The sequence below is a fragment of the Engystomops pustulosus genome, chromosome 11 (assembly GCF_040894005.1).
Source record: "Engystomops pustulosus chromosome 11, aEngPut4.maternal, whole genome shotgun sequence".
Lineage (NCBI taxonomy): Eukaryota > Metazoa > Chordata > Amphibia > Anura > Leptodactylidae > Engystomops > Engystomops pustulosus.
In genome coordinates, this window is record NC_092421.1 from 15,451,767 (window position 1) to 15,469,970 (window position 18,204).

The 18,204-nt window shown below is 42.7% G+C and overlaps 1 protein-coding gene across 1 annotated transcript; it reads right to left on the reverse strand.

The window, feature by feature from the left end:
* Positions 1-8,994: 8,994 nt before the first annotated feature.
* Positions 8,995-18,183, reverse strand: TFAM (transcription factor A, mitochondrial). Its single transcript, XM_072130770.1, has 7 exons — positions 18,005-18,183; positions 16,346-16,503; positions 13,868-13,938; positions 12,664-12,813; positions 12,156-12,251; positions 10,059-10,115; positions 8,995-9,607 (listed from the first exon to the last, which is right to left on the reverse strand). The coding sequence occupies exons 1-7, from the start codon at positions 18,079-18,081 to the stop codon at positions 9,368-9,370; spliced, it is 849 nt and encodes a 282-aa protein (XP_071986871.1). The 5' UTR covers positions 18,082-18,183; the 3' UTR covers positions 8,995-9,367.
* Between the last annotated feature and the right edge of the window lie 21 nt (positions 18,184-18,204).

Here is an 18,204-nt window from a genome sequence, read left to right on the forward strand (position 1 = left end):
CGCGTTGGACAAAGCACTTTCTAATGAACTTTGCGGGACCGGGTAAGTAAATGTGCCCCTGTATCTGGTGTTTGAATATGTAACCTATGACTAGTTGGGAATTAGCCCTTTTAGCAAGAAGAGGTATTGACTACCGTTCCCAACATAGATCCACAGTTTTCCATTGATCTGTGACTGGTATTTCAGCTCAGGCGCCATTCTAGGAATTCTCGGTTGGTTGTTTAGAATTTTGACAAATGTGGATAGGTCGTCACAAAAAAAACATTCTTATGAAGGACCTATTGTTTTGCATTACACAAACAGCCAAGTGATTTAAACAGATGCACAATATGTAATGCTTAGTTTTACCTGTGGGGGCACTGTAGGCAAACAGAACCAGTTATTATTTGTAGTTTTCCCTATATTAACTAATCAAAGGGCGCCATGAGGGGATACTTTTTAATTAGTCTATTGTCTGTGAACATTCTGTAAAAGTGAAGATTGTCAAGACCAACAAACCTTTAGCAGGGATGAATCTAAAGTCTCTGCTGCCGGAGGCCAGCTATAGAACTGCACCCCAACCAGTAGTGATATATCAGGTTATTTTTTTAGTTAGTGGGTTCTTCATGCAGTGTCTTACACCCATGGTGACATTGGGTATGAAGAGACACTTTTTGTAGGTGTGAGGTTCGGCTTTATAGCAGGCGACTGCGCCCCTGATGCTGCCTCCCATTTTCCTACAGGTGGTGCTGCTTAAGGCGAGAGGCTCAACTCGCATTATGGATGATGCAACCCTTGTATTTGTATTTTAATAAATCTACTATCATATTCATCTTTACTGATAAAATATGGCTAATATTGGGTTTCACAACACCCAGGAGGAAAGGAGGAGTTTTCAGGTAGAGAGCAGTAGCTCACAGCCTGGGCATAGAGAAAACTGTGCAGTTGTACAGAAGCTGCATGTTTCTCTCTATCATCTGTTCATGGAACTGCAATAATAGCTCACAGACAATGTGGAAGCTGCTAAGGTTATTCTTATAAGAGATACAATACTATATCCTACTGTTATACATTGGGAACGGAAAGTATTCAGACCCCTTTAAATTTTTCACTCTTTGATTCATTGTAGCCAATTGGAAAGATCAAATAATTCTTTTTTTCCTCATTAATGTACATTCTACACCCCATTCAGAAATGAAGATATTTTTGCTTATTTGTCAAAAAAGAAAAACTGAAATATCACATGTCCATAAGTATTCAGCCCATTTGCTCAGTATTAAGTAGAAGCAGGTTTGGAGCTAGTACAGCCATGAGTCTTCTTGGGAAGATGCTGTAAGTTTTTCACACCTGGATTTGGGGATCCTCTGCCTCTTCCTTGCAGATCCTCTCCAGTTCCCTCAGGTTGGATGGTGAACGTTGGTGGACGCCATTTTCAAGTCTCTGCAGAGATGCTCCATTGGGTTTAGGTCAGGGCTCTGACTGGGCCAGTCAGGAATGGTCAGAGTTGTTATCTTAGTTCTGAAGTCCAGAGCACCCTGAAAGAATTTTTCATACAGGATACCTCTGTACTTGACTGCATTCAACTTACCTTCAATTGCAATTCAGTCCCTACAGCTGAAAAACAGCCCCATAGCATGACGCTGCCAACACCATGTTTCACTTTTGGGTTTTATTTGGCAGGTGATGAGCAGTGCCTGGTTTTCTCCGCACATACCGCTTAGAATTAACACCAAAATTATCTCATCAGACAAATTTTTTGAGAATTTTGTTTCTCATATGTGTATATTTGCATGTATGTAGGCTTTCATATGTCTGAGAGGAGAGGATTCCATCAGCACACTCTTTGTGGAACTTTATCTCATCTCCCTAATGCATCAGCCACAGTGATTGTAGAGTTCTTTACCTCTCTCAGCAAGGCTCTTTTCCCATGATTCTTTAGTTTGGCTGGGCAGCCAGGTTTAAGAAGAGTTGTGGTCATCTTAAACTTCTTCCATTTAAGGATTATGGAGGCCAATGTGCTTTTTTGAACATCAAGTTCTGCAGAAATTCTTTTGTAACCTCGGCCAGATCTATGTCTTGCCACAATTCTGTCTCAGAGTTCCTTGGGCGGTTCTTTAGACCTCATGATTCTCATGTGCTCTGACATGCACTGTCAGCTGTGAGGTCTTATACTGACAAGTGTGTGCCTTTCCTAATCAAGTCCAATCAGTTTAATTAAACACAACTGACCAGCTGAAGGAGTAGAAGCATCTCATGGAGTATCAGAAGGGAATGGACAGCATGTGAGTTAAATATGGGCATCACAGCAAAGGGTCTGAATACTTATGACCAGTTTTTCTTTTTTAATAAATCAGCAAAAATATCTACATTTCTGTTTTTTTTCGGTCAAGATGGGGTGCAGAGTGTACATTAAATAAGCAAAAAAAATTGGCTGCAATAAAACAAAAAGTGAAAAATGTAAAGGGGTCTGAATACTTTCCATACCCACTGTACATGAATGCCAAATAATTATCTATACAAGTAAAAATGACTAATTATATGGAACCAGTCTCTACTACATATGATATCCTATTTTCTGTCAATTATAAGTGAAGTGCTTCTTTTCATGGACCCCTATTTTATTAATTGTTACATATTTAACTGTAATAATACTAAAATTGTTTAGTAGCAATAAGGCTGGATAGTACCTCTTACTAAATGTATTGGTTTCACCTTAAAGGGGTCTTCTCGCCTGGGCATTCACATTTAGTTTCATTAATCTGCCATATATAAATATTTCTACAATTAGATGTTATTACCTGTGTGAAGATAATTTCTCACAAATGTAGTGATATGGTCCCTTAGAAACAAGACTGTGTCCTTGGATACGACCATCTCTGCTGGAGAGATTGCACAAAGACGCAAAGGGTGTTTGTATATGAAATGTTCGGGAGTTACTGCAGGTCCCACAGCCGTCCTGCAGTAATGATTGCTGAACCCAGGGGTCAGGCAGGACTCAAAAGCGCATGTCTGGTCACCGCTGCCAAAATGGTCGTATCCGAGGAAGCTATCACGTTTCTAAGAGACAACATGGCTACATTTATGAGAAATTATCTTTACACAGGAACATCCAATTGAAGAAATGATTGCATATGGCAAATGAATAAAATTAAATGTAAATGCCCTGATGGGAAAACCCCTTTAAAGTAAAAATTAAATCTAGAGGCATCCTGGGAGCCACATAAAAGATGAAATCCAGTGATTTGTGCTGCGTATAGGGCGCTATTTGTCTTTGAAGAATTATTCTTATACAGGTGGTCCCCTACTTAAGGACACTCGACTTACAGACGACCCATAGTTACAGACGGACCCCTCTGCCCACTGTGACCACTGGTGAAGCTCTCTGGATGTTATTATAGTCCCAGGTTGCAATGATCAGCTGTAAGGTGTCTGTAATGAAGCTTTATTGATAATCCTTGGTCCAATTACAGCAAAAATGTTGAAACACCAATTGTCACTGGGGCAAAAAAAAATTTTTGTCTGGATCTACAATTATAAAATATACAGTTCTGACTTGCATACAAATTCAACTTAAGAACAAACCTACGGACCCTATTTTGTATGTAACCCGGGGACTGCCTGTAGTATTATTACTATGTTACTTATGTTACACTTTATGTATAGTTTGGCATTACTCTCCTAACCAGTGGATAAATAATATAATAAATGTCTTTTTTTGGATAGATTCATATGCACACACATCACCTTTAGCAAACTTCCCTGTACCAGGAGGCGAGCGATGATAAGTAAATGTTTAGACACAGTTGTAGAAAACAATAAAACCTTATTCTCCCTGTCCTGCTCACCTGCCTTCACCAGCAGGTCATTGCCTTATCTCAGACGCCCGGATGCCAGGTTAAACAAAAAAAAAAAATCGAGCAAAATGTGAGAAAACTGTAGGTAGCAATATAAACATTCTGGAAATTCCTCTAGATAAACTATGTAACAATTATCATATGACATTAACAAGTATTTCTACTAGTGATAGCAATGTTCTCCCCACTGTCTGTATCACATTGAGATTCTCCATCATAATTAGCTGCTTCTGGTACAATTGTGTTTATTCTACAGATGATATTGTCCTACCCAGACTCCTCTCCAGGCCGGGCTGCCCTAATTTTCGATGTAATTGCCCTCCCATGGCAGGTACCAGCGGATATAGGCAAGATCAATGTTACAGCCATAAAATACTGTGATATACACTGTCATTACCAGACCCAGAAAGTGAACCTCGTTGAAGTCAGTCAAAACAGCCAAAAATTGTGGTAAAATGAAGGTAATAGCAGGGAAGCTGCCGTGATAAAAATGGTCTAGGAAAAGTATTCAAAATATTAACACAAGATAAAAATTTTAGATAAAGAAATAATATCCCTTTAAGAATGACTGGACCATTTTACTAATCACCTCTTCATTCTCATAGACTGTAAGCTCTTGTGAGCAGGGCCCCTTATTCATATTGTTTCATCTGATTATGTTATCACTCAGAAATTTCTTGTTTTATTTGGATATGTCCACAGCGCTGCGGTATGATAGCGCTTTCTAAATAAAGCTTTATTACTATAAAATAATTTAAAAAAATGTTTAAAAATGCTCTTAATGTCATTGAGGTTAAAGGTGCTCTGGGTGTTCACTGCCAGTTATTCTCTCTGTGGTAAAAAAAAAAAAAAAAAAAAAGCAATGGAAAAACCACATACCCTACCTCTCACTGCAGATAAAGGAGTTCTGACAGCTCAAACCCAGTTATTCTCTCTGCAGTAAAGGAAGCTATGGGGAAATCACAAGCTCTTCCTCCCACTTCAGATGAAGGTGCTTTGGATGTTCAGACCTGGTTATTCTCTCTGCAGTAAAGGAAGCTGTGGGGAAATCACAAGCTCTTCCTTCCACTTCAGATAAAGGTGCTCTGGATGTTCAGACCTGGTTATTCTCTCTGCAGTAAAGTAAGCAATGGGGAAATCACAAGCTCTTCCTCCCACTTCAGATAAAGGTGCTCTGGATGTTCAGACCTGGTTATTCTCTCTGCAGTAAAGGAAGCTGTGGGGAAATCACAAGCTCTTCCTCCCACTTCAGATGAAGGTGCTCTGGATGTTCAGACCTGGTTATTCTCTCTGCAGTAAAGGAAGCTGTGGGGAAATCACAAGCTCTTCCTCCCACTTCAGATAAAGGTGCTCTGGATGTTCAGACCTGGTTATTCTCTCTGCAGTAAAGGAAGCAATGGGGAAATCAGTAGCTCTTCCTCCCAGTTCAGATAAAGTTGCTCTTGGTGTTCAGACCTGGTTATTCTCTCTGCAGCATAGGAAGCAATGGGGGAATCACAAGCTCTTCCTCCCACTTCCGATAAAGGTGCTATGGGTGTTCAGACCTGGTTATTCTCTCTGCGGTAAAAGAAGCAACGGAAATCCTTCCTCCCACTGTGGTTAAAATCAAGCTATGGCCATTTGCAATGGATTTCACATTTTAATCCAGCTAATGCTGAATTTGACCAAGTCAATTATTTAATCCAACGAATGTAGTGAATACAGATGGAATATAGCAGGCACTGGCACTGCTATTTTCAAAATGTGGATGCAGTGAATATGGACTCTGCAATCTAGGGTATAGCAAGAGTACTAGAATTCATGACGATGATGCAGAGAGGTTCTCTCATTATCACAACACCCTGAAAAGGGCAATTATTTATCTCTGTCCCTCACAGCCTTCTCTCCCTATCTGCCCTAAAAAGGGCAATTGTGAAATTATTACAGCTCTTTTCTTTCCTTCAATGTCCCTCCAGTTACAGCCTCTCCTGAGCTTTCGCCTGGCTTTAATGGCGTCTGGGGCTGAAAGCTGGTTAATTGGCTGCTCAACAATCAATCAACCCTCTTAACACATTTTTCTGAAGCCCCAATGTCTGACTGATGTTTGGCTTCAGGGTCATGGGTGCTCAACCCTTGTTTGATGTGCACCAGAAATTGGAGGTTTGGTTTTGCTCAACACTACCAGTCCCATAATGAATAGTAACAATGTTATCCCTAACATAATGGAATGGACTACTGATCCCCGAGTTTAAATTTCTATGTATTTTTATGTACAAAAATGTGTGTGCTGTAAATGTTCATCCAAAGATTAGGACCTAATCCCAGCCGTTGTTATTGGGCCATTGTTCCCTGTTATTAGATACGCCCCCCCCCCCACCTCCCACAGAGCTTCCAGAGCCAAAAGATTCCTAAAAGGAACCTAAGAGAGTATTATAAATTGGATATAATGGTATATGATCATATTTCACTTCCATATGCAAAATATTAATATCCAAAAGGCCAGCTCATACTTTTTTTCCTTTGGTAATACAATGTGGGGGACATTTTTAGGCAAATTTTAGACTATACTCTTTTATTGACCTGCCATCAGTTTGAGGAAACATTTTAACATATTAGAAGTGAATATAGTTCTTGTCTGTTATTTACAATTTTGGACGCACATGAGTTTCAGTCCCAAGGAAAGTAATACAAGCCATCTATTACTAATGTTGTAACATAAAAAATACATAAACAGCACAAAGTACAGGACATGAAATCTATATCACAGCTGTAGCTCGGGTCTAATGACCAAAAGCAGCAGCATCATAGGGATCTGGAGCCAAGTTATTTCTACAGGGGACCACAAGAGATTAGATTTTGGTGGCAGAGCTATATCCATATGTAGTCCAGGCACTGGGCTATACTGTACAGTACATTATATGTACCACCTCTGGTGGCTCAACAGGGACAGTAAGAGTCCACGGGGAGCGGTGGACCGGGTGGGTTTATGTATTATTAGATTCACTAGACTCTTCAGATGGAAGTGACGCTGTGTTAGGCCTTCACAAATTACTTGTTAAACTACAACTGATTACAATGTCGGATAATCCGGGCCAATTCATGATGTAATAGGTCAGACAGACGCGCGTCTTGTACAAGTGCAATCCCAATGAGCATCAAAATTTCGGCCTTTCACAAATAAGTTTCTAGTCATCCCAGGATTGCAGCTCGGGAAGCCAAAAACATGGAATGAGATATATATGTAGCCAAATAGAAAGCCATGTCCCTGGACAGACTGTATTGAGAAAGGCAATCACTTAAAGGGGTTAGCCACTTATACCACACTTTAAAAGGGAAAGTATAAGAACATAATAGGGTCACCCATGTCATACTTACACTAGTAGTCGTTCACCACTGGTTAGGTGACCCCCCCAGGCAGCAGGACTTCTGGTCATAACCACTCCCGTATCAGTGGTTAGAGAGGTGCGTCAAGGGCATGCCCACAGCCCCCAACCACTAAAATGGGAATGGATCTGCCCGCAGGACACAGACCTCACAGGACGTCCCGAATCTGTCTGGTCAGGTGACTCACAGTGAACGTCAAACTTTAACAGGACAAGTAGAATATGGGTCTGATATTTACCCTGTTAAGTTCAAGTGGCCAACCCCTTTAAGGGCAGTTATGTCACTTTTTGGTAACCTAAATGAAGAACTGATGTAAGGACTAAAAGATTTTCCACCATACTGGCTGGGACCTAGCTAGTAGAATAGTAACACCACTAGAAAATCATCTATAAGATGGTATCAGATGTCCATCACAATTATCAGCAGTTTATGGGGGGGGGGGATTTACTAATTCTGGCGCAAGCACGACTGTCGGCACTGTCGTCTGGCACAGCCCGATTTATTAAAGTGGCGCACGGCTGTAAGTAATTAATGGGTAGACGGTAATAATCAGTCGTGTGCAGACATCAATGAGATGTGCATCAAAATCTTACATGGACTGCGCCTTAATTTTGCTCTCTGACCATTTTGTCCTGGTTTATCGTGCACCAAAAATTGTGCCTAAAAATGGCAAAAAAATACACATAAATGTGACGGATAATGTGTAAAAGTTAGGCCACGCCCACTTGCGCAAAAAATAATACAGAGGGGTCGGGATAGTCGTAAACATCTGTTCTTTCTGGCGCAAACTCATAAATGACCTGCAACAGTTCTGCGCCCTAAAAAACTAAAGATCCCGGCATTTTTTTTTTAGGCGCAAAGACGATTATACACCTGCCCCTATGTGTCAAGGGCACCACCTCCAGGTCTTTTAATGATTTATTATATGTATATTTCCCTGTCTTACTACCTTTCTTACAAGGTTATGTCCCTCCCATGACACCTTGGACGATATGAAGCCTTATTATAAAATTGTAAGCGATCAGCGATACTTAATTTCCAATATCAAAATATTCTTATCAAATAGGTCCTCAATATATTGGAGGGGGGGGGGTCTGGTGCTCAGTGCCCTCACAGATCAGCTATTCTCAGCAGCTGATAAACATACAGCAGAACAGGAAGCGGACAGCGCTGTTCTCTGTGTAGTGGTCAGATCAGGTTACTACATATCAATTCCCATTCATCTTAAGTAACTTGGTTCAGCCACTACATAGAGAACAAATATATCTGCATATTGTGCCCTTCTTTGTATGAGAAGAGTGGACCTGTAGGGGTTCTGGGTGTTAGACCCCCCCCCCCACCGCTCTGATCCTTGTGAATAGATCATCATTACCCCTATAATATGTATTGTGTACCATTCAATATAAAGTACATTACTTGAAACGAAAGAAAGTTTTTAGTTAGGGGGGAAAAAGATTACGGTAGGTAAAGGCAGTGCAGGGCGTAGAAGAGAGAAAGGAATCCGGACCATCAGGAATCCCTCACTTAGTGTATTCCTGATGGTAGGTTCCTTAAACAAGAATAGCAGCACAAACTGTACAGTGGCTGTGCTTGGTATTACATCTCAGCCCCATTCACCTGCTGTATTCGCAAAAGCGAGTCAGGTTTTCAACATAACGAAGCAAGAAATGAGTCAGACAGGTCCCAAGTTTTGGAATCCCCCTCATTATCAGAATTAATGGGATTTAACTGTATATAATCCCCCAGTCTCACACGCTGCTCACATCTAACAGGTGGAAAACATCACCACTAACAGTGCAAAGATTCAGAACATTTATTTTTCCTCGGAAAATATAAAAAAATTTCAACCATTGATATGTGTAAGCTTATTATTTATAGCGCGCAGGAGCAAAACTTTTCTATTGTTTAGGTGACCAACAAAGTTGTTGAAATGGATGGAGTCAGTGTTATCAACAGGACGGTCCTCCCCAGTCTGGAATAAATCCAAAAAATGTCAGAAATAACATAATTTTTAGAAGAAATGTCCATACAAACCCCTGCGATTGCCCTGGGCACAATGGGATGTCAGTCTCTGCCATCCTGATAAGGCCACCACTAGGCATGGCATATAATTTACCATTCGGGGCCATAAGGCAGTCTGCATGGCATGTATTTACAGCCGGATACAGTCCTTATTCTTCATTCTTCCACTTGTCCGCCTTCTCGCCTCTTTTAGCAGGCTTAGCGACCTTTTTGACCTTCTTCTTCGGCACCTTCTTTGCTTCATGCATCACGGCGGAGTCTTTAACCAGTCGCCTTCTTGCCTTAAGCCGTATAAGATCTTCTCTCCCAATTTCCACCATCTGCTCCTCCCAAGCCTTCATTTCATTCTCGTACCGGATCTTATCGTCTTGAGCCAACTGTATATAAATCTGTACAAATAGAGGGACGTTTGGCTGACAATTATTTCACTGAACGCTGAGAATATCATGCAGAAAATAGTGAGGTTGCTCCATTAATCTCTAGGGAGCTGACGGAGATCACCGAGCGTGGCACTCGGCAATTTCGTCGGCTCCAGATGTTTAGAGAATTACGGTTATGTGCGGCCGCCTGCTCCAATACTCTCGCGGAGCGACGAGTCCGACTGAGGTACCTGAGACCTGATACATAGGGGGGCTGATACATATCAGGTTGGTGCTCAGACAAGGAAGAAGCCAGCAGCAGGAATCATTGTCCAAGGCTCTTTCTAGCTAAGCGCTAATTTTTTGGGCAGCTAATTTCGAAGTTACAAGTTAAAGGTGAAATCACTTTGAATTTGTGTTAAGTACATACATACATATAGGTATGTAACGCAAAACACATGGCTCTGGGAAACATTTTTACCTGTTTTTGGGAATGAGGCAGTTTTTTCCAATCCTCGTGGAGACTCTGCATCTTTCCCTGTCAAAAAAAAACAAGGAAAACAAAACATTGAACCGTTCAACTTAAAAAATAAATAAATAAGTAAATAAATCCTCCATTATCCCATATTAAGCGATCGCTATAATTCTGTGGATGTTTAGCTCTATACAAATCTGTCACCACAATTATAGAAGAATATACAAACAAAGACAAACATTATGAAAGGGGATTGGGATACTAAAAGTAGAAAACATTAGAAATACCCCTAACTAGGACTCACTAATTCACAGCGATGCTGACAATCCAATAAAGAAGGGTAGTAGAAGCATGGCTCCACCTAGAGGATGCAGAGGTAGTGACAGCTTTTCCCATTTTATTCCCTTGTCAAGGAAGTTGACAAGTGGGGATAAAAGGAACGAGCACATGACAACGGTTCGCTTTTTTTTTTTTTTTTTTTTTTTACATTTTTCAACTTAAAGGACATCTACCACCAGGATGAAAGACTGTATGCGAATGAGCCTGAGGGGCTCCTATGGAGGGGAGGAGAGGGTTGATGAAACGTGGGGATCGTGTTATTATGTAAAGAGCAGTACAAAGAGAAGGGAAACCATGGGTTGAGACCTCAAGAAAGAAAAGATTGATGGATTAATATTGGTCACTTTAAATAAAACACTAGTCGTATGTACTCATATTGTTATCAAGAAATGTTTCCCAGGCCTTCCAGGGAATATTTAACCAAACAGAAATTAAAGGAGAGCACGTTTCTTACCAGGATCTAGCTTTAACAATTTTAGCAGCTCTTATAATTATGGAAATATTGCGCTTTTATTTCATAATATCACGTTTTCCCCTAAACTTAACAGAACTAGTTTTGGAGATCGGTCAAACTGGGAGTTCAAAAAATGTTGTCAAATTTTGTGTATTTGTTGTGGGGGTTTTGGACCACCTTGTGACTACTTTATAGCATATTTCTTGTGCTACAGAAAAACGAATTTGAGTTTTTAAATATTATATTCTTGTACTTCTCTGTGAACAATATTCCCCATTCTCGTTCCTAGACATATGAACACTGTTCCAATTCATTTGTGAGAGATTTCTATATATGAGGAACAGATATCTAGTGCTGTTAATTTCATTATATTTGTGAGGCCTCATTTACATGGCTGTGTGACTGCCTGGGCCAGATCATGCACATATAGCACATGGCCGGGTTTAGAAGGAATGGGGACTACCCATCACCCCTGCTCCTCCACTAATAGACGAGCACCTTTAACCGGGTGCCACATACCGCCGGATCATGGGACCGCATACGGTCGTGTGAATGCGGCCCAAGTCTTTGAAGGTCTTTCTTACTAGGGCCTGAGAGATGCCCTTCGTCCTCAAGTTTCTACAGATGTATTTCTCCTTCATAATATATAACATTTTCAATAGGATTTGTATATAATATTGTGTTCTCTATAAACTTACATTTCAGTGTCTGGAATTTCTTGGGTATTAAAACAGTTTTTCTTTTTTTGAAATGGTTATCCTATAGCAGCGATGGCACTGAGTGCCCAAACTACAACCAAAAGCCATGTATTTTTCGCAAAGTGCCAATGCGACAATTTAAGCAGTAACTTATTACTCCCTGAGCTGTCACAGGTTTATATTGTATAGGCACCTGAGGACAACAATACAGTAGAAAGAAGGAGAAGAAGTTTGGATTATCATGATAGCTTACTTCTAGGGTTCTAGGCTGCCTGGGACTGCAAGATGTCTTAAGTCCTGTCTGGCGAACTCTGCACTGGTGTGATGGTGGGGGTGCCCATTGAGAGGGCTCCTAGTGCCCCTTCTGGCACCCGTGCCACAGGTTCGCCACCACTGTCCTATAGAATAGTGCCTCTGGTTTAGCGAGACCTTGGCCAAAATACTGGGGAACTGCTGTTGTGCCAGTGCTTAATATAGCAGAATCTAGAGAAAGTGCACTATACTGAACCATGTGAAGTGTATCAGCAAAATAGCTGCACAATCCAATGACTCCTTGAATGGTAGCTAAAGAGAGAAACTAAGCCACATCAGCTGTGCTATACAAGAACATACCGACAAGGAACTGCCTCTAGCGTCATGAAAATTTTCGGACATAAAAATGTTGTACGCGTTCCGAGATCCTTTGGGTTTGCCAAGCACAGTCAGCTCCTGGGAGTGAGGAAAAAGATCTGCAAGTTATTTACTGCATAGGGTAAAAGAAGGAAAATACCTAAAATAAATAAACAATCACATGACATACAGGACTGGGGGACTTTTTTTGTATGTACATGTTGTAAACGTATCTACACACAATCGTGGAATGGCTGCAGCATTTACCCCTGGAGTAATTCTGCAGTCACTCCACAAGCATCAGAAACCAGACGAAATCCTATTCTGATGCTGTCACTTATGTTCAATGGATGAAAAATCTGCAGCAGTAAGGCAGTACTACTGCAGATTTTTTTCCCCCCAGTGTGTACAGGACATCGTCATAAATCCTAAACAATGTAATGTAGCAGTGGAAATCCACATTTCATGTTATACATCTGATACATTGTAAGGGCCTCCATCCGTCTCTTACCCTCCGGTGTCTTATGTGCTTTCTCTTCACCAGTCTTCGTTTCCTCTTTTCCTTTAACAATTCCAGCTCCAGGGGACTCAACTTCTCTTTGTATTTTCGGACTTCTTCTTTGTATTTCAATTGGTCTTCGTTAGCAGCTTCTATATATGGCTAAAATAAAATAAAGCTCAATTTTATCACAAAGTTTTTAAATGTCACAAGATAAATTTGTTTAAGATCTTACAACCCTAGAACTGACTGCACATGTAGTGGATTGTCATGGGAATAGATCCATGTAATCCATGGTTTTATGTGTATTGCATGCAGATTTGTGTTATGTTTAGTGTGTATTTGATGTAGACCTGCTTTCAGAATTTCTTGTTGGGGCTTTACTCTCTTAATTTTTTTTTTTTTTTTTTTTTTTTTTAACCCTGTGATGTTAACATTCCCCCTCACAGCCCATTTCAGCCTATGCACCAACCTATCCCCCCCTCACAGCCCCGGCTTCAGCCTATGCCCCTCACCTATCCCCCTCACTTACAGCCCCTGCATCCCACCTATCCCCCCCCCCCCCTCACAGCCCGTTTCAGCCTATGCACCAACCTATCCCCCCTCACAGCCCCGGCTTCAGCCTATGCCCCTCACCTATCCCCCCTCCCCTATAACCCCTCACAGCCGCTGCTCCAGCCTATGCACCCCACCTATCCCCCCTCACAGCCCCGGCTTCAGCCTACGCACCCACCTTTCCTCCTCACAGCCGCTGCTCCAGCCTGTGCACCTCACCTACCCACCCCCCTCACAGCCACTGCTTCAGCCTGTGCACCTCACCTACCCCCCAACCCCTCGCAGCTTCAGCCTGTGCACCTCACCTACCCCCCCCAACCACTCAGAGCCCCTGCTCAGCCTATGCACCTCACCTAACCCCCCTAACAGCCGCTGCTTCAGTCTGTGCACCTCACCTACCCCCCCTCACTGCCCGTTTCTGCCTATGCATGCACCTACCCCCCCTCCCAGCCCCAGCTTCAGCCTATGCACCTCACCTATCCCCCCTCACAGCAGAGAAGGGGGCTTCTTACATTCAAAACTGCTGCTTAACTCATGACTGCTACACTTTGTTATTAAAGTCATTAGCTCAGGCACTGATAGCAATTATTAGACAATTGGCCGGTCTCATTAACAAGAATGATGTTCCTTGTTATATTATATTGCATCTTGTGTTCATTACTTTTCTTGCAGATTCTGAGAGTCCTCTCCATTCCAGTGCGAGCATTTTAGATATTTCTAGCAGCTTTGCCTCTGTAATGAGTAACAGAAAATAAGCAAATATATTAAAAATGAAAAATGTCTATTGAACATTGGTTGTAAAAAATAAACAATACAAACTAGAAGTAAACAAAGTTATAAAGGTTCTTTGTAGGGGGGACTGAAATTTTCAGGAATCTTCACTTCTAATGGGAATCTTCTTTCCCAATGGATGGTATTGAATAAAATGTCTATGTCATTCAGTTTGCCTTTGTCAGCCCCAGTTTTTCCTGTTTAGATGTAGCATATCATCCCAAGTATTTACTGATCTGTACGATTACCAACACACAGGGCAACAGTTGGTAGCAGTTCCTATAACCAGCCTGATTCTCAAATGGTGCCATCAGGGCCGGATTATAGGTGGGGTTCCCAAGGCGCGAGCACAGGTCCCCTACCATCTTGCCACTGCGGGGGGCCCCCCCAGGTGTCAATGTCTGCCGACACAGACGTTGAGTAACACTGTCGCGATGCTTCCTGTCAGAAAAGCTGTGAGACGACTGGCACTCTCTAAGAGCGATGTGCACGGCCTGCAGTGTGCCGTTAGCGCTCACATTGCCAGTGAGCTGTCTGGTTGCACAGCGCTGCTGCGAGTCCCACACAGTCAGCTGCAGACACTCAGCTCACAGCATAAACACAAGGGACAGGCATTTCCCAGATCCTCCGGTGTGAGGTGTATGGGATTGGATATCACAGGATCCCGTGATGTCACGGAAAGGGGTGTGGCCTCACGGAAAAAAAAGGCAGAACGTAAAGGAGCTGCCATGTGTGACTACAAGTGGAGAACAGTGGAGACTACAAGTGGAGAATTACTGGGAGGTTGGCGGCTGTATGCGGATGCATTACTGGGGGGTTGGAGGCTGTATGCGGATGCATTACTGGGGGGTTGGAGGCTGTATGCGGATGCATTACTGGGGGGTTGGAGGCTGTATGCGGATGCATTACTGGGGGGTTGGAGGCTGTATGCGGATGCATTACTGGGGGGTTGGAGGCTGTATGCGGATGCATTACTGGGGGGTTGGAGGCTGTATGCGGATGCATTACTGGGGGGTTGGAGGCTGTATGCGGATGCATTACTGGGGGGTTGGAGGCTGTATGCGGATGCATTACTGGGGGGTTGGAGGCTGTATGCGGATGCATTACTGGGGGGTTGGAGGCTGTCTGCGGATGCATTACTGGGGGGTTGGAGGCTGTCTGCGGATGCATTACTGGGGGGTTGGAGGCTGTATGCGGATGCATTACTGGGGGGTTGGAGGCTGTATGCGGATGCATTACTGGGGGGTTGGAGGCTGTATGCGGATGCATTACTGGGGGGTTGGAGGCTGTATGCGGATGCATTACTGGGGGGTTGGAGGCTGTATGCGGATGCATTACTGGGGGGTTGGAGGCTGTATGCGGATGCATTACTGGGGGGGTTGGAGGCTGTATGCGGATGCATTACTGGGGGGGTTGGAGGCTGTATGCGGATGCATTACTGGGGGGGTTGGAGGCTGTCTGCGGATGCATTACTGGGGGGTTGGAGGCTGTCTGCGGATGCATTACTGGGGGGTTGGAGGCTGTCTGCGGATGCATTACTGGGGGGTTGGAGGCTGTATGCAGATGTATTACAGTAGGGGTTGGCGGCTGTATGTGGATGTATTACTGGGGGGTTGGCAGTTGTATGCGGATGCAGTACTGGTCGGAGAGAAGATAGTGAGCAGGAGCATGTGTATGTATGCTACATTCAGTGGGGCCTCCACCAGATTTTGCTCCCAGGGGCACCCACCAACCTTAATCCGGCCGCGGGTGCCAGACACCTTAGGACTGTGCCAAATTTGCAATGTATCTCTTACCAACCAGATAAGGGATAACATGTTCGGTGAGGTTCCAACTCCAGGACCCTCGGCGATCCAGAGAACACAAATGGAAGAAGCGGAAGGTTAATCGTGTCCTGCTGCTACATTCAATAGTATGAGAGTCACATCTTGCCATTCACAGCACTCTAGTAATCTCATAGATTGAGATTCAAATATAAAAGCGCTGTGCCCTGCAATTTCCAACACACTCATATTACCGAATATAGTGACAGGTATCTAGGGGTCCATTCCTGATCAGGCCTCTCCTGGTCGGCTTGTTAGCCTGTGGAAAGGTTGGTACATGTAGTAATTTGGCCGTGATATTATATGTGGGCGATTGCCACCCTCGATATGTCTTGTCACCTAACCATATTATAGAAAAACCAGCAGTCAACAAACAAAAATAGCACAAGTGGATGCACCTTAGCTGATGGAAATGATGTAACTATAAGTAATTATGCAGTCCTGGCTTCTCAGGAGTCGTCTGCGAGCCAAACCCTTATTTATATAAACTATGGGAGCATAGAGGGGTACGAGAGCCTCCATAGGGCGGCTGGCATTGCACTTACCGGGATACTTTCTCACTAGCATTGGCCGCTGCTCAACCACAAACCGGAGATAGGATGTAAGAGGACGTTTTGGTAATTCATCAGGAGATTGCTGCTTGGAGAACCACCTTGTTGCAGAGCACTGTATGGCTGACAGTGCACCCGGGAGGCTGTTGCATCTGTCAATGAGAGATTATTAACCCCTGCAGAAAATTCACAGCTCCACTATTCGAAAAATTTGCCATATATACACATTTCTTCAAATGGGATGTTATTAAAAAAAATGTTCCTGTGTGAAGATAATTTCCCATAAATGTAGTCATATGGTCCCTTAGAAACAAAACTGTGTCCTTGGATATGGCCACTTCTGCTGGAGGGATTGCACAAAGACAAAAAGGATGTTTGTATATGAAATGTCCGGGAGTTACTGCAGGTCCCACAGCCGTCCTGTAGTAATGATCACTGAATCCAAGTGGTCAGGCAGAGCTCAATAGCGCATGTCTGGCCACCGCTTCCTGAATGTGAGGTGGTTGTATCCAAGGAAGCTATCTCGTCACATGACTACATTTATGAGAAATTATCTTCACACAGGAACATTTTTGAAGAATTGAAGAAATGTTTACATATGGCAAATGAATTAAATTAAATGTAAATGCCCAGATGGGGAAACCCCTTTAAAGAAGAAATCATCGGGCAGACTTTCTATACATCTGTGGTCAACCTCCAAAGGAGGAGTTATGCCGAGAGCATCGCCAAGAGCTGAGCAATAGAACAAGCTGTGCACCTGTGTGACGTCACATGACCGGATTATTATTCACTGCAAGTAAACAACACAGATCCCTATCGAGTGACAGCAAGCACAGATCCAGGAGAGGAATTGATACAGTAAAGTAAATTGGAAAATAGTGCAACTTTTTATTACATAAACTGTAACATTTACTTGCTGATACAAGGAACAGAAGTCGTCCAATTATTGAGGAAAAGTCTCATCAAATAATCCAAAAATAACGGTAATATTGACATCCCCCTCCACCTTTACCTCCCATATACTTTAAAGCCTATTTTCAAGTAAAACCAATGCAAATTATTAGTCAATTTGCAAAAACTATCGGCTATTGGAATTTTGTTTTAATGTTTTTATTGTGTACAAACTAACAGTGAATCTTGGTGCAATAGTAACGCCTTGTGATATGAAGATCATATACAATATAGGCTTATTTTACACTTCCGTTCTTTCCCACCGTTAAAAAAAAAAAAAAAGTGAAGAGCGGAGGTGGAATGTATCAGTTAAAAATCAGATGGACGTCACTATACATCTTATGTCATCCGCTATGTTACCGTTTAGGCAGGGATCTGTTATCCAAGCATTATTTGGACAGAAAAAAAAAAAAAAGACCTTTCCTGCGTTTGAAAAAAACGCATGGATAAACAGAACATAACGCATGACATAATATTTACATTGATGTCAATGGGATTTTGCATTAATACGTTCAACCTCCACTAAACTTCCATTCTTCACTTTTTTTTAACGGAGGGAAGGAACTGGTAGTGTGAATTCTGTCTTAGACCGCAGGGTTGCATATCTATACAAGTCCATAAGTGTATATTAATGATATAGATAGACAAGCTGTCGGTACAATGATGTGTGTCACAGATCACCTTCCCCCCTGTCCCCTGCACCTTGTAGCCTGTGCACAGCTCAGCCCGGCCAAGGACTTAACAAGGAGACCGACTCCTCTTGACAGCAGGGACACCATGTCTGCAGGACACACACGATCATGGAGTCCCGCTCAGACGCTGTGCATGCTGGGACCGCCCCCGGACCATTACGCCACTTCCGCTTTCCATATAAGGAAAAGGCCTAAAAATAACCGCCGCTT